Source organism: Herpailurus yagouaroundi, unplaced genomic scaffold (assembly GCF_014898765.1).
Source record: "Herpailurus yagouaroundi ecotype Mexico unplaced genomic scaffold, PumYag 160, whole genome shotgun sequence".
Lineage (NCBI taxonomy): Eukaryota > Metazoa > Chordata > Mammalia > Carnivora > Felidae > Herpailurus > Herpailurus yagouaroundi.
In genome coordinates, this window is record NW_024412401.1 from 46,448,557 (window position 1) to 46,466,771 (window position 18,215).

Below are 18,215 nucleotides of genomic sequence, written 5' to 3' on the forward strand. Positions count from 1 at the left end.
ATCAATCACTCTCTGTTTTGTTGCCCTGATTTAAAAACAACAATAAATACAAAAACAACCCTACACCTCCCAGCCGCTCCTTATTTTTTAAATAATATTGGTGCCTATGACTGACTGATTTATTATAAACCTAGAAGAGCAGTCGGCAATGTTACAAAGGCCTAAAACTGGTGGTGTTAAACTCACTCAAAACATGGTAGCTTAGAGGGAGGTGAAGTGTTTGGTTAAAAAAGGCGTAAGTCTTAAATCCCCAGTGACAGTACCAGTTGTGAGTGTTCCTCAAAAGAGTCCCTAAAAACTAATCTTTAGAGAAAGGAGGCTCAAACAGCAAACCTGGCACAAAGAGGTTTCTTGGATATAAATTCTTAAACTCACATAGTTTGAAAGAGAGCAGTAAAGTTGTCCTTCAATGAGTAACTACTAAAAGCAGAACATTAAAATGAAGGTCCAAAAATGTACGCATGAATTATTTTTACTGTATTTTCACCAGCATTAAATGTTGTGGCTTAATTTTGGGGGGAATATATTTTAAACGGTAGTTCTTTATTATGTATAATAGCAATACATTCATGCACACACCTAAACATGTGCTAAGAGAATGGTTAAATTAGGTTAAATCCAAGAAACAGAAAATGAGGTTTTAAAATGTCCTTAATGAAAAGAGCCTAAATGTCCATCAACTGATGAATGGATAAAGAAGTTGTGGTTTATATATATAATGGAATACTACTTGGCAATGAGAAAGAACGAAATATGGCCTTTTGTAGCAACATGGATGGAACTGGAGAATGTTATGCTAAGTGAAATAAGTCAGTCAGAGAAAGACAGATACCATATGTTTTCACTCTTATGTGGATCCTGAGAAACTTAACAGAAGACCATGGGGGTGGGGAAGGAGAAAAAAAAAAAAGTTACAGAGAGGGAAGGAGGCAAATCGTAAGAGAATCTTAAAAACTGAGAATAAACTGAGGGTTGATGGGGGTGGAAGGGAGGGGAAAGTGGGTGATGGGCATTGAGGATGGCACCTGTTGGGATGAGCACTGGGTGTTGTATGGAAACCAACTTGACAATAAATTTCATATTAAATAAATAAATAAATAAATAAATAAATAAATAAAATCCTTAATGATACAGGAAGATATCCATGACATAATATAGATTGAAAAGAAGCAATGTCCACAACTATGTTTCATAGGTAATCATATACATTCATAGGAAGACTAGAAGATAAATTAACAGTGGTTATTTCCAGGTTATGGAATTTGTAGACAATTTTTGTTTCCTTTTACATTCTTTTCTCCAATTTCTATGGCTTATGTACTAAACATGCAGTGTCTTAAAAATTAGAAAAAAAAAAAGTCGGGGCACTTGGATGGCTCAGTCAGTTAAGCCTCCAACTCTTGATTTTGGCTCAGGTCATGATCTCATGGTTCATGAGATCAAGCCCCACGTCAGGCTCTGCGCTGACAGTGTGGAACTTGATTGGGATTCTCTCTCTCTCTCCCTCTCCCTCTGCCCCTTCCTTGCTCTTTCTCTCTCAAAATAAGTAAACTTAAAAAAACTATTAAAAATTAGGAAAAGGTTGTTTCATCTTTTAGTACTCTGTACTGTTCGTAAGGGCAAGTACTGGGGCCCCTGGGTGGCTCAGTCGGTTAAATATCCGACTTCAGCTCAGGTCATGATCTCACAGTTCATGGGTTCAAGCCCCATGTCGGGGTCTGTGCTGACAGCTCGGAGCCTGGATCCTGCTTTGGAGTCTGTGTCTCCCTCTCTCTCTGTCCCTCCCCTGCTCATGCTCGCTCTCTCTCTCTCTCTCGCTCTCTCAAAAATAAACATTAAAAAAAATTTTTAAATAAGTGCAAATACTTGGAAGCAAGCTAAATGTACAGTAGTTCACAATAAATTATGAACTATCCAAATGATGGAGTTATATATTCATTAAAATCAGACTACAGGAAAATATTTTAACAGAAAAATATTTGCAATAGATTTAGATATAAAAGCAGGCTCTGTAATATGTACAAATAATTTTTCATTTTTGTGTTTTCCTATATTCTCCAAACTTTCTACAATCAATACATATTACTTTTATTAACTTTCAGGAGTCAGATGCCCAACCAACTGAGCCACCCAGGCACCCCTACTGTTATTAACTTCTAAATTAAAAAATAGCCACATGTTCAATTCCTCTCTGCCTACCAACTTCCAAGTCATCTTGCTTGGTGGTAGGGAAATGAATTGTTCAGGGAGTGGAATCAAAAGCCTACCTTCTTATTTCCTTAAGCATGCTTAATAACTATGATGACCCAGTTCCCCAACAGGCTCTCTGGATGAAATGGAAGTTTGCACTCTTTACTGGTCATGCCAGAGTCTGTGCTCTTTCCACTGCACCATGTTTATCAGAGATCTCGGTTCAAGGGAAGGGGTGGTTGGCTAATAAGGTTTTCAGTGACCTTCCTTCATGTGGGAACAGTTAGTCTCAATAAACTCTAGTGGGCCTCAGAAAGTGAGACCCCCTCACTTATCCAAGGCTACCCTAAGTTGAGAAAGGAAAGAAGATTTAGATCGTGAGGCCAAATCTTTAACACCAGGGCATTTATATGAACATTTAGTAAGCATCAATACATGCCAGCCCTGTGCTCAACAGCCAGGATAAATACATGACACAGTGCTGCCTGTCCCCAGGGGACATAGGTCTCTGAGGAGAAGACAGACATGTAAACAGTTCATCACAATGCAACATGAGGATGCTGTGATACAGGTGGGCACCAAGCATTATGGGAACGTGGAAGGAGAGAACATCTTGACTAGACCAGGGTGTCAGCCAAACGAGGAAAGCCAAAGGAGCGCTTCCGTCTGAAGGGAACAAAATTTTTCAGAGGCAGAGACAAGGAACCATAAATGACTTGAGGTAGTTGGATCCCACCTACCGGTGGGGCGAGAGGGTTCTCTATGTAATGTTTTGTGAAGTGGGGGAGGGGCAGGGAAATCCTGGCAGCAGATGACCCAGAGAAGTCCAGAGAGACCAGCTTATGAGTTTTATGTGTGAGACTAGGGAGTTTAGTTCTTTTCCTGAAAGCAGAGTTTTAAGCAGAGGAGGAATTTGATCAGATTTATCTTTTTATAGGGTATCACTTTAACAGAGTGGAAGTCTGGAAGCAGATAAACTCAAAGGTCTTAAGACCCATGTAGCTGGCCTAAGTCCTCAAGGAAAAAGGAAGTTTCTGAAAGTAAAGGCTTTTGTCAGCGCCCTTTTAATTACTTAAAGAAATCACTAAATGCAATTAAATCCTAGGATTTGGCTCTAGGAGAAGAGCTAAAAAAAAAATGAGCTCCTTTTAGGCAAAGGATGGCCTAAAGAGGGAGCATTGCTGTGTGACACGGTGGGAGAAGAGGTTGATGTGGACAGCCCAGAACAACAGGTGTGGTTCCCCCACCTACCAAAGGGCCCCCCGAGTTGTTCTTCACCTCTCCAAACCCACTTTCTTCTACAAAAGGATGCCCTTCCTATTGACCCAACAAGGCAGAACAAATTAAGCAACTCAATAACAAAGTAACATAAATAATACCAAGTGCCCACTACAGTTCACAGACCATATCAGGTACTCAAAATAGGTAACTCCTGTTACGATTATTGGGTAGAGGAGATCTACTTGCTCTCTCAGGCCACGGAGTGGTTCTAAGCCGTATTCTGGATTATTCTAAATGTCTTTAAAATGCTAAGGTGCCACAGGCCTATGTATATTCTTCACAGTTACTTTTAAGATTGTATTTGTCACAAAAGAATGGGCTAGGTCAATAGGGATTTTATTAATATTTCTCTACTTGATGCAAGATAAAGATTTCATTTCAAAGACAGAATGAAAGCAAAAGAAAAAAAAGTAGGGATCATAACTGTATCACCAGTATTTTTTTTTTCCAATCATTCTTCAATGAATGACTCTTTTCAAAACAACACTGCAAATAATTCCTTGTGCTTTCCTGACTGAAGGAATACCATATATTGTTCCTAATTAAATAAGACTTAACCCTATAAGATTTAGTATGCTATGGTGATATAAACGATAGCAACAGTAAAGACTATAAGAGCTATCATTAAACAAACATATGGATGTTAACATTTTTACCTTTCACAAATGTTTGAACTTAACTTTTATGGGTATAAAATAAAGCAGCTTCAGCTAAAGACCAGTTCAGCATACTGAGCCGTTTGTGGGATGGGAGTGAAAATATCTAGTACACCTCAGCTATGTTAGACATCGGACTACACAGTTTCAAGGCCATTATCTCTCCTCACCTCAGCTACATGACACAGGTATCTTCAGCTGCGACTGACAGATTAAGAAATGGAGGTTCAAAGATGCGTAGCAATCACCAAGGTAGTTAAGTAGCAGTCAGGATTTGAAGTAAGGTCTTCCTGTTCCAGAGCTCATAATCCTCTTTTTTTTTATAAATCAACTTTGAATTATGGTTTACATATAATAAAACCCATCCATTCCACGTGTGCACTTAGAGGAGTTTTGATAACTCTGCACACAGCTGTGTGCACCACCACAATCAACACATAGAACATTTCCAGGACCCCAAAATGTTTCCTTTTGCCCCATCTAAGTCAACCCTCCTCACCCCATATGGAGTGTCCACTAATGTATCCCAGTTCCTACCACACTATATTGAGATCATCTGTTTACCACCTCTTCTGACCACCATCTACCTTTTTAAAGTTCGTATCTTTTAAATATCAATTAAAATTCACTCTTTTGGGTATGCAGTCCTATAATTCTATATACGATCTCTTAAGCCACACCATATACTTTAGCCTTGTCCCCAGTGCTGACCAATGAAGGACACATTTTAATAGTAACATATCCCCGTGGGCATGCCCGTGTATCACAATTTCACGGTGCGAGCTGTCACTCTATCCCAAGTGAGGAGATATTCCAGGAATACCTCCAGTCCACCTAACGTACTAAAACAGTGTAACATTCACAAGCTTCATTAGCTATGTAACTTAACATTAACAGATGACTTGAGATGCATCTCACATGTGAATGAAATAAACCAGTCTGTCTACACTGGGGTGGTAATGTATTGTACCTCCGTATTGTATCATGTCTTCTCCTAGTTAAGAAACCATGCCCAGTCCAGAGGTTTAACTATAGTACTATGGGCGGTGGCAAGGGGTTGCTCCATGATCAGAAAAGGTATAACAAAAGTTCTCTGCCACCTGACCCATGCATGTGAGACAAAGGAAGTATAAGAGCAGCCAGCCGTTCTGAACTACTCAACACTCTTATTTTGTAGCAAGAATGGGAGTTAAAACCCAGAGCCACACATTTGCACAGCCAAAAGGACATCCCAACAAACCCAGAAGTAGTTATCTCTGTCCCTAATGCATGGCCCTGCAACCCCCTGGTATTATTCTCTTTTTTCTGCTGTACCTCCTACCAAGAAGAGTGAAAAACAAAACAAAACAAAACAAACCGAACAACAAAACAAAACAAAAAACCACATGGATTCTCTTGTCTGAGAGAATGTAGAGCAGCTGTGGTCTTCAATACTTAGAATTGTCCTGAAACATCAAAAATTTAATTGGATTCCACATGGTATTCCCAGAGTCCTTTACTAACCAGGATTTAAAATAATGCCTGTTTAGCTCCAAACACGATGATCTTTCTGTCTACTGTGTATTTTGACATCTACTCTGACCCCCATTTGCCTTTAGTATTCCATGGCTCATTTGGTCATCAAAGATTCATTGACTGGGAGGCTCTTTGCTGGGTCCTGGGGCTAACAGGTACCACAAACAGTCTCTAATTTTAAGGAGCTCAGTGTCCAGAGGGAGAATCAGATGCATAAATCAACAAGTGTAATTACCAAGATAAGTGCTGTGAGAGAAGTATGCACAGGCACCAATTATCTTTCTCATGAGAGAACACACACACACATGGCAGATGACCAACTCCATCAGATGTGACAGAATTTCCTTAAGCCCTAGGAGGGGTTGTTAATAATCCTAAAATCAAACAGAAATGGTCACACTAGAGGATTCTTTATTTTATAGAAGGACAGTTGAGTAAAAGCTACTGGCGCACAGAATCCAATAGTGACCCCCAAAAAGAGCTCACCTGATTTTTATGAACAATTTTCTTCTTCCTTTTTCTGTTAATATAAAAAACTGGCACCTTTGTCTGGGTTGAGAATGTAAAATCAGGAAATAAAATGGCGAGTCTTACAACTGTGAACTTCAATCAGCTCATTACAAACCAAAGAGACATATTTGAATGCATGTTGCTACATTCATTTACCTATTCTGCCAAGCCATTCAATTACACGATTTCAGATTTTGTACGAAAAATACCACCATGTTTCTTTCAAAAGCTGGTATTTGGAGAAAAGTGATTAGAACAGCATGCTATGATACGTTAATACGGTGGTTTCATTTAATGGACAATGGCAGTTTCTCAAATGCTCTCTGTATTTTAAATTATTGCACTTAGAATTCACGACTACAACATGTCTCAACTTTTTTTCTTTCTGCTGCACAGTGCACTCCACTGCCACTGTGAATACAAACAAAACACATTATCAGAAGGGTTTTATTAGCATCTGTAATCTTAGCAAAAGTCATTCTTTAAAGGTGGGGGTTGTTCAAATCGTGCGAACACTGAAAAGGATAAAGCATCCTAATTGAGGAAAGGGTGAGGAAGGGAGAGAAAAAGCTAAAGCAGGAGAAAAGTCTTAAACCAAAATTTAACATCCCCTTGGAGAGAGAGGGCACAGAAGAGATGGAGTTTATTCTAACCAGAAGCAGCTGCTGCTGTTCGAATTAGGAAGCATTCCTAATGAATCAGCAGTTCTTATAATAAATACACTCCCCTTTGAAATGTGAGGATTCTGCTATGAGTCCTTCTTTTGATATATTTTTTACATGAACTCATTAGATGGAGAAAGACAGGGATCGAGCATGTTCCTTTCTAAATTACGATGGCTATTTTATACATATCATGTCCTCTTAAGGTTACTTAAGGCATATGAAAACAAGAAATAAAAACCACAAAGCTCACCAGGACCCTTTGTGGCTCACTCTAAACAAACTTTTTAAGATGCTACCTAACAGTATGCCTTACCAAATACCTGCCACTACACTAATTTAACCAAGCCCGTTAAATTTAAAATGGAAATCAGAGCTAAACAGTGAAAGAGGCATGCCTTATGCATTAAGAGGAATCCCCAAATTCCAACAAGGTAAAGATCTGCTTGTAGAAGAAGTACATTCTGTTCCCCAGATATCCTTCTTGCCATTTTAGGAAGAGAAAAGGAAGAAAGCATGCATATTTATAAACATGCACACATGCATAATTATTTAATCTCCACCTAGGTTCCATATTCCTCTCTTCTTGCACTTAAAAACAATCATCTTTAACAGAGGTTTCTCTAAGCAAAAATCACCACGGCTCTATTAATATAGACAAAATTTAAAAGTGCATGCTCCCATCAGAAGTGAGTACAAGTGGATGGGCATTATTCTACCTACTAGCTAATCTTCTCCAACTTTTAATTTATCAGCCTTTCTCCTCCTCCTCCTCTTCTGTGGTGGGTTTCTGAGATTCTTGGCGCCTTAGTGCAAATCCCGGGAACTGCAGAAGGAGTTATAGACTGACACCAGGTGTAATGGACAGTTAGAGTTGTCTTTATCTTTCCTCCCCTAACACCAAGGGTGGGTACTTAAGCCTTAAACTTGGAAATGAAAATGAAAGGATATTCTAAATGTAAACACAATCCTTAGGCTGCTTAAAAACAATCTTTTCCATAAACTTAGACGTGACCTCCTATCTCACTTGGGTCTTATGATCTCAAACAACAGGTTAAGAGAATGCAAAGGATAACAGACCTGCAGATGACAGAAGTCAAGAACCAAGAAGATTTAACTCCACCATTACCATGTCATATGGAAGAGGCTGAACTGAGTAACTCCTCAGAGGAAGAAAGACTGGCATCATATGAAAGCGGGATTACCCTGCTTCTTGTACCCTAATGAGGGGGTAGGACGTGAGGGCGGCAGTGTGTGCACTGGAGAACAAATCAAGGACTCTTGAGATCCTTTTGTTTAGAAGATCAGCATGTGTTTGTTCTACATTCTGAGATATTAGAAAAGTGGGGCTGAGGCTCAGGAAATGTGTGTGAGATCACTTGATAAATGTTAGGGCTATATTTGAATCCAGCTCTCTTTGGATCCAAAGCCAAAACACCATGTTGCCTCCTTAGTGTCTTCCCAATCAAGAATTGGTAAGGTTTTGCTCACTGGGAAACACTCCCTCCTTAGGACACTTCACTTGGTCATAAAGCTATAAACCTAGTGACCTTCTCACAGACAGAAAACAAATCAGAGAAGAGTTAAGTGACTTGACCAGCATGATGTAATTCCATTAAAAAAATTTTTTTAATGTTTATTTATTTCGAAGGAGAAAGAGAGCATGAGCAGGGGAGGGGCAGAAAGAGAGGGAGACACAGAATCTGAAGCAGGCTCCAGGCTGTCAGCACAGAGCCGGACACGGGGCTCAAACTCACAAGCTGTGAGATCATGACATGCTCTGAAGTCAGACGCTTAACCAACTGAGCCACCCGAGCGCCCCTGAAATGTAGACAATGATTTAAACACAAACATACCCAGCTCAGAGCTTCTTATGATGGCAAAAAATTGTAAAGAGAGTAAAAATTGGCAGTCTGCTTTTCTCAGGGACTGGAATAAAAGAAATTTGATTATAAATCCAAGCTTCACACATTAGAGACAGGCAAGTTACTTAAACCCTTGGTTTCTTTTTCTTTAAAAATTTTCTTAATGTTTATTTATTTTTGACAGAGAGAGAGAGAGAGACAGAGCATGAGCGGGGGGAGGGGCAGAGAGAGAGGGAGACACAGAATCCGAAGCAGGCTCCAGGCTCTGAGCTGTCAGCACAGAGCCTGACACGGGGCTCGAACTCACAGACTGTGAGATCATGACCTGAGCCAAAGTCGGACGCTCAACTGACTGAGCCACCCAGGTGTCCCTCTTTTTCTTTAAAATGGAGCTAAATATCTTAAAGTTGTCATAAGGATTCAACAGTAACATTCATGTAACATGCTTAACAGTTCCTAGGTAGCGAGTAACCAATAAATAGCAGCTACTATTACTATTATTAATTTCGACAGTGAAGGATCAGTGAGGTATGGAAACACCTTCATGATTTAGCACTATGTGGCCATTAAAATGTCCTTCAGGAAAAAAATGTCCTTCAGAGAGGACACTTTAATATTACAAAAATATGTAAAAAGAGAGTACGATAAAAAAGGTACATGATCTCAAATATGTAAATTTTCAAATACGTACATGTGTACCATATGTATATTACATGTATCATTAGAAAAGATCGAAAAGGAAATACACAACAATTTCTATTTTAGGATGGTGTTAATTATTTTTTGGTTCTGTACTGAAAAGAAGTACATTCATTCATTCAAAAGTCACTTTCATTTTTCCTCTGTAGATCTCCAATTGTTCCATTGACATTTTTTAAAATGGACTATCCTTTCCCCTCCCCACCCATGAATGACTCTGGCACCTTTGTCAAAAACAAACAAACAAACAAACAAACAAACAAACAAACAGATTCTCTATTCTGTTCTACTGATCTGTATGTCCATCTTTGTGCCAATACCACAATGTCTTGATTACGACAGCTTTACAATAAGACCTAATTCAGGTAATGTGGTTCTTCCAACTTCATTCTTCCTTTTCAAACTTATTTTAGCTAAATCCTTTGCCATATAAATCTCCATACAAATTTTAGAATCAGCTTACTGAATTCTAGAAAAAAAGCCTAGTGGTATTGCACTGCACTCCATAGGTCAACCTGGGAAGAACTGACATCTTTGTAACAGTACTCCAGGGAAAAACCGTATCGATAGGGGGTGTGTGTACACACACACACACACACACACACACACACGGAAAGATTTATTTTAAGGAACTGGTTCAAAATCTCTAGGGCAGGCAGCAGGCTAGAAACTCAGGTAAGAGGAGATATTGCATTCTTGAGTCCAAAATGTATAGGGTGGGCCAGCGGGCTGTAAACTCAGACAGGATTTCTATGTTTTAGTCCTGAGGCAAAAATCCCTTTTTCTCAAGGAAAGCTCAGTTTTTGCTTTTAAGGACTTTAATTGGATGAGGCCCAACCAAGTACTGGAGCATTATCTCCTTTATTTCAAGTCAACAGATTATAAATGTTAATCACAGCACCACCTAGACTAGCGTCTGACCCAACAACCGGGCACCACAGCATAGCGCAATTGATATGTACAATAAACCATCACGACATCCTGACAACATTGAGTTCTAGAATCCATGAACATGGCTTATCACTTCATTTATGTAGATCTTCTGTGAACATTTCTCAGAAAGGCTTCACACCTTCCGGTGTCCAGGGAATGCAACTATTTTGTTCAATTTACCCCTGTTTCATTTTTTTAAAAATTAAGGTTGACACAGAATATATTAAATTTCAGGTGTAAGTATTTCATATTTCAGTGCTACTAGAAAATAGTATGTTATTAATTTCAATTCATAATTTTTAATATCAATTTCCTTACCTCACATCAAATATAAAAGTAATAGAAATAGATCTCTAAATATAAGAGAAAAATCTATGAAACATCTATAATATAGGAGAAAATGTTTGTGTTCTTGGGTCATGCAGAGATTTCATAAAATACACAAAACAAACACGAACCATTAAAGAAACAATTGGGGAAAAACTGGACTCTGAAATTAAGAAAATGTTATGGAAATTTAAGAAAAGCCACAGATTAAGAGAAAATATTTGCAAACCACATATCTAATAAAAGGTTTGTAGCTGAAGTATATAAAGAACCCCTACAACTGAGTAACAGTAAGACAAAGAACCCAACTAATAAATAGTCAATAGATTTGAATAGACATTTCACCAAAGGAAATACATGATATAGTTATCTTCTAGGAAATAAGCACATGAAAAGACTTTCAACATTGTAAGTCATCAAGGAAATGCAAATGAAAACCACAATGAGACACTACCATGATTTTAATAGAATGGCTAAAATGAAAAAGATAATATCAACAGTTGATGAAGTCAAAGAGCAATTGAACGATTATATATTGTTGAAAAATTTGACAGTTTCCTATGAAGTTATTATACCGCAAGACCCAGAAATCATACATTCATACAAAGGCTTAAACATATCACTTTTATTTAGGGTAACCAAAATCTGGAAACAACCCAAATGGCCACCAACGAGGGAATAAACGGAGATATATCCATACAATGGAATACCACTCTGCAATAAAAAGGAACAAACTATTCGTATACATAACAACATGGATGAATCACAAAAATGTTAAGATGCACAAAAGAAGATGGACATAAAAGAGTACATAATATATGATTCCAGTCACATGAAATCCCAGGACAGACAAAGCTAATCTCTAGTGAAGGAAAACAGGTCTTCAGTTGCCGAGGGCCAAAGTTGGGAGGGGATGACTGAGAAGGGGAACGAGGAACTTTTCAGGGTAACAAATGTTGTGTATCTTGACTATGGTAGTAGTTACACAACTGTATACTTTTGTCAAATTTGCTGAACTGTACACTTAAAATCGGCGAATTTGTGCTTGTGTGTGTTTGCATATTGTTAGGTCTTCCATTTTGCCGTACGGAAGATTAGATATTCGGAAAAACAAATTGCTAATCTGGCAAAAAGCAAATACTCCAGAGAGCAGAAGATGAAATGGAAACAGGAACTCAGGTAAATTAGCAACAAAGCTGGCTTTTACCCTGAAACCCTTTACCAAGCTGTGGGCATTTTGAGTTCCCAAATGATGGAGATACAAGGCAGAAGTGAAAAGAGGTAAAGCCTAGAAACCTCCTAAGTATACTACAGCCTAAATTTAGGTGCTTGAGGGCTACATCTTTAGTGTAAAAATTTTTAAATCTGCATAAATTCTGCCAGCAGAAAATGTTCTATTCTGGATGCTCTTGCAGGGTGGAAACAAACATCTCCACTGAGAATTTCAAACTAAAATATGCTCTCACATGGATTTGTAACCCAAATTCACCTACTATGATCTCATAAAATGGCAAACAGATAATTTATAGGGCAGCATAATTAATTATCAGTACATCTAGGTGACAGAAGCATAAGTGAAATACAGATCTAGTGTAGGGGGACTCAAAATTTAACCAAGGCCTCAAAAATGTCCTACAAATATCACTTGATAGACAACTAAAATAATCAGAAACAATATTAAAAACTGTTCAATATGTTTAAAAATTAAAAGACTGAAAATGAGTACAAAAGACTATAAATAGCCAAGCAGATCTATAAAAGAATAAAATGGAATTTCACAAATCGAAAAAATTAGACACATGTAAAGGTAAAATTAGTGAACTGAAAAATAAACCCAGATATGTTACCCATAATACGGTCTAAATAGACAAAGAAAAAAAATTACATGTGAAAAAGAAGATAGTCTATGGCCAAACCACCCTGAAAGTCTGCAAAAGATATGCAACTAAGAAGAGAGAGTGAAAAGGCCTAACTAACACATTCTAATCAGATTTCTAAAAGAATGTAATAAAAAGAATGGAGAAGAGGCAAAAGTCAAAGAAATAATGGCTGATAACATTCCAGAACTTCTGATCCAGATATCCCAAGCAAGAGAAATAAAAGAAATCTATATCAGAGATAAAGCATTGTGAAATTACAGAACTCCAAAGACAAATCAGGAAGATAGAATAAGCAAATTCATTTAAGATCAACAATTAGACACACTAATTTGTGGCAAGTAAATGAAACAAACAAGTAAAAGCAAATCAGAAACACAAAAGAACCTCTTTAACCTAATAAATAACTAATTAAGACCTATCTTACTGGAGGAATGTTAAAATACTCTTTAAGATCAGACACAGTAAAAAAAATTCACTATCTTTAATTCTACTCAACACTGTATTAGAGATACTGGACAGCACAACTGGACAAAAAAAAAAAAAATGAAATAAAGGGTATAAAGAAGAGGAAAGAGGGGCGCCTAGGTGGCTCAGTCGCTTTAGCATCTTAGCATCTGACTTTTGATTTCGGCTCAGGTCTTGATCACACAGCTCCTGAGACTGAGCCCCAGGTCAGGCTCTGCACTGACAGCACAGAGCCTGCTTGGGATTCTCGCTCTCCCTCTCTGTCTGCCCTTCCCCAACTCACATGCACTTGGGCACCCATGTGCACATTCGCTCGCTCTCTCTCAAAATTATATATAAACATTTTTAAAAAGGGAAAGAAGACAAAATAGTCATTTATAAATTACATGAATTTCCATCTGAAACCCAAAAGAACATGTAATAAATAACTAGAGTTAATTAGGTACATGGGCCAAAGATCAAGATATTAAAAACTGAATTGCTAAGCAACAGAAAATTAAAGATACATGCCATTGATAAACTCACACACACAAAAAATAAGTTCTTCTGGAAAAAATGACTCAAAGATGTGCAGGACCACTATGGAAGATATGTTTAGATGTTATTAGAAGATATTAAAATGAGACCTAAAAAAACCGACATCACATTCAAAATTGGATAGATTCATTAACATAAAGATGTTAATCCACCACAGACCAATCTACATATTCAATGAAAGCCTAATCAAAATCTCAACATGGCTTTTATGAAACTTAGTAACACAAGCCTAAAATGTATATGGACTAAGAAAAGCAAGACATTTTTGAAGAAAAGAAGGTGAGGAAACCTTATCGACAAATATTAAGACTACAGTAACCAACACAACAAAATATTAGCATAGGGATACACAAAGTAGCTAACAGAATGAAAAACCCGAAATAAGACCTGTAGATAAAGGAAAACTTGATATAGATATATGACGAGGTGGACAATGCAAACCCCTAGGGGAAAGAATGGCTATTCAAAGCACATTACAGGGGCAACTAGATTTCCAAATGGAGAAAAAAAAAAAATGAAATTGGAATTCAACTGCACAATACCCATAAAAAGCAATTCCAAAGCAATTCCAGGTAGATTAAAAATTTAAATGTGAAAGGCAGAAACTTCAAACATCCAAAAGAAAAATAACCCCAATAATAATACTGAACAAAGATATTTAAAAAATATAACCTAATATCTCTCATGAACAGAGACAAAATTTCTACACTAAATATTCAACAAAGTCCAGTAATATATAAAAAGGATAAAATATTATCAAGTGGTTTAGAACATTTAAAAGCAATTGATTATAATTTACCATTTTATTTTTTTAAGATTACTTTTTTCAATCTTTAAATGTTTTTATTATTTATTTTGAGAGAGAGAGAGAGAGAGAGAGAGAGAGAGAGAATGAGCAGGGGAAGGGCAGACAGACAGAGGGAGAGAGAATCTCAAGCAGGCTCTGCGCTGTCAGTGCAGAGCCCAATTCAGGGCTCAATCCCACAAACTGTGAGATCATGACCTGAGCCAAAAATCAAGAATCAGATGCTTTACCAACTGAGCCACCTGGGTGACCCTGTAATTTACCATTTTAAAAGAATATAGGAGAAAGACGGGTGTTCATAGCAATAGATGCAGAATAAAAAACAAAGGTCAATACCCATCCATGATAAAAAACAACAACAACAAGAACAAACACCTCTGTTAACTCAGAATAGAAGGAAGCTTCCTCCCTTTAAGGGTATCTCTAAAAAAAAAATCTACAGTTCTTTGTTATACATTATAGTAAAACACTGAAAACAAGATAAAGATATTTGCTCTCACCATTTGTGTTCAACATTCCACATGGCACTGGAGGTCCTACCCAGTGCAATAAGGAAGGAAACAAAAGTTAAAGGCATAAAAATCCAAAAGGAAGAAGTACAACTGTCTCTCTATATGCAGGATACATGATTGTTTATATGACCTAGAGAATCTAATAAAGTACTATAACAGCTAATAACTAAAATCAACAAGGTCACAGGATACACTGTCAATATACAAAAAAATCAATTACATGTATATCAAACAACTGGCTAATACAATAAAATAAACAATTCTGTTTACAGCACTGTAAAACGAAACAAAACAAAAACCCTAAAATACCTAGGAATAAATGTAACGAAAGACATGTAAGACCTTGAAACTGAAAAGTAAAAAATACCGCTGAAAGAAATTAAAGATATGTATAAATGGAGAGATAGGCCATATTCATGGATTAAAAGATTCAATACTGTTATGATGTCTTCTCTCTAAACTGAGCAATAGATTCAATACAGTTGCAATCAGATGTTTTTGTAGAAACTGCCACACTGATTCTAAAATATACATGGAAATGCAAATGATCTAGAATATCTAAAGCAATCTAGATACCACAGTTGGAGCATATATACTACCGGTCTTCAATAGTCACTTCAAAACTATAGTCCTCAAGACTGTGACATAAAGATAAATAAATCCAACAATGGCACAGAATAGACTCACACTTATACAATCATTAAGGCACCAGAGCAACCCAACAGAGAAAATAGTCTTCACAACAGATGATGTGGAAAGACTGGATAAACATATGGAAAGAAAAAAAATGAACACCAAATCCCCACCTCATTCCGGGTACAAAAATTAATTTAGGATAGAGAACAAATTTAAATGCAAAAATTATAAAGTTTCTAGATGAACGCATAAGAGAAAACATAAGAGCAACTTGAGGGCAGGCAGAAGTTTTGTAAAGCTGAGCAAATATTGATCATAAAGGGAAAGTATTCATAAACTTCATCAACATAAAAAAAAAACCCTGTTTATCAAAAGAGGCTATTAAGAAAGCAAGCTCTAGACTGGGAGAAAATACCTGTGAAATATATATATCTGACAAAGGATTGGTATTAAAATATATAAAGAATTTCTACAACTCAATAAAGAAAAAGTCAAAGGTTTAACCAACTTTCTGCACGTGCCAATAAGCACATTAAGGGCTTATTAGTCCCCAGGGAAATGCAAATTAAAACCACAGTGAGATACACCTATCAGAATGACTGAAAATAAAGAGACTGACAACACAAAATATTGGTGCAGATGCCAAACTGGAACTCTCATACATGGGGGGAGTGCAAAATGGTACAACCACCTTAAGAAAAGGCCTGGCAATTTCTTATAAAACTAAATATACAACTATCCTATGACCCAACACTTTTACTTCTTGTATTTCCGAAGGGAAATGAAATATGTGGTCACAGAAAGACTTCTGTAAGAGTGTTCACAGCAACGTTGCTCACAATAGTCCAACACTAGAATGACCCAGCTGTCCATCAATAGGAGCAAGGATAAACAAACTGGGACATAATCATATAATGGACAAATATTCATCAATAGATAGCAAAGGACTGTTGATAAACCAACACCACCATGGCTATCAAAAACATCACAATGAGGAAAGAATCCTTACACAAAAGAGTACGTGAAGTTTTAGAACAGGGAAAACTCACCTACGGAAGAAAATAATAAAAGGAGCTTCCTTTGGGGGACAGGTGCGGGGTTTGGCTGTGAAAAACCATGAGGGAACTTTCTGGGGTAATGAGAATGCTCCAAATTTTGAGAAGAGCTTGGACCACACAGGTGTATGCATTTGTCAAAACTCACCAAATAGTTGACTTAAGATTTATACATTTCATCGTACGTAACTTTTCTCTAGGAAGGGTGGGGAAAGAATGATAAACAAATACTGAATTCTAGTTAGTAATACATAAGCAGAAGTGTTTAGAGGTGAAGCGTACTAATGTCTGCAACTTCCTCTGAAATGCATAAAAAAGATGTATTGATGGATGGATAGACATGTGGTAGAGCAAGTATAGTAAAATGTTAATTTTAAAATCTAGGTGATGAATATATGAATGTTAAAAGTTGAAGAAAAAAGCACAAAATGAAGTGGGAAATGATAACAGGAAAATCAAGTTTCCTAGGATAATGAGAGCAAATGGAAGGATGAGAAAAAGAGAACGGAAATAGCATGAAACAAGTAAGTCAAGGAAGGGGGATGAGGTATATAAAGGGGTGATTTTAAACACAGGGGTCAGAGAAGGTCTCACTAAGCAGGTGACGTGAATCAGAGGTGAGAGCAAATCATGTCGTTATCTGGAAGAACACTGACCAGACGAAACAATGCAGGGGACAATATGTTTGGAGCAGAGTGAGTGAGAGGAAGCGTGAAATGGAATGAAAATAAGGAGAGGTAAATAGGGGACCACATTACCTCGGGCCTTGTACTGTAAAGACGTGGCCTACAAAACAAAACCACTGGAGGATGGGGCCAAGGAGTGGTCTGACAATTTTTTTAGAATCCCTCGAGGTGCTGTGCCTACTGTAGACACGGTCATTCTCTTCTCAAAATTCTAAGAATTAAGCCTTAATGCACTGTGGTAATCATTTTATAATATATGCATATATCATTGTATTGTGTGCCTTAATACAATGTTGTATGTCAGTGAAACTGGGGTGGGGGGACGCTTAATGCCTTAAGTATTCCTTTGTATGTAAAGGATTAACTACACTTCTATATATCAAGAATGATACTATTTATGTTCCCTCCTTGAGAGAATTGAGAAAATAGTCATTCAAACCCTTTTCTGCATTGTGGGATCAGATGAGGAATGCTTTTTGAGAAAAGTTGCAGCTAAGAGGTTAAGACTGGGGGTGTCCCGGGCGCCTGGGTGGCACAGTTGGTTGAGAGTTCGACTTTGGCTCAGGTCATGATCTCACAATCCATGAGTTCGAGCCCCGCGTCGGGCTCTGTGCTGACAGCTCAGAGCCTGAAGCCTGCTTTGGATTCAGTGTCCCTCTCTCTCTCTGACCCTCCCCTGCTCATGCTCTGTCTCTGTCTCAAAAATAAATAAAAACATTAATTTTTTTTTTTTTTTTTTAAACTGGAGGTGCCTGGGAGGCTCAGCTGGTTGAGCATCCAATTCTTGATTTCAGTTCAGGTCATGATCCCAGGGCCATGGGATCGAGCCCTGAGCTGGACTCCACGCTGAAAGTGGAGCTTGCTTGGGATTCTTTCTCTCTCTCTCTCCCAGTCTGTCCCTCTCCCCAACTCATAGTCTCTCTCTCTCTAAAATAAAATAATAAAATAAAATAAAATAAAATAAAATAAAATAAAATAAAATAAAATAAAATAAAATAAAA

The 18,215-nt window shown here is 37.5% G+C and overlaps 1 protein-coding gene across 17 annotated transcripts in view; it reads right to left on the reverse strand.

The window, feature by feature from the left end:
* Window positions 1–18,215, reverse strand: part of DENND1A (DENN domain containing 1A) — a 511,997-nt gene that overhangs the window by 280,368 nt on the left and 213,414 nt on the right. Inside the window, exon 1 of one of the 17 annotated variants that reach the window (XM_040482269.1) lies at window positions 6,806–6,855. The exons of the other annotated variants lie outside the window; for them this stretch is intronic. Within the exon in view, the coding sequence (XP_040338203.1) occupies window positions 6,806–6,840 (35 nt within the window). The 5' untranslated portion in view covers window positions 6,841–6,855. Of the gene's footprint in view, window positions 1–6,805; window positions 6,856–18,215 lie in introns of those variants that run through there. 17 annotated transcript variants of the gene reach the window in all.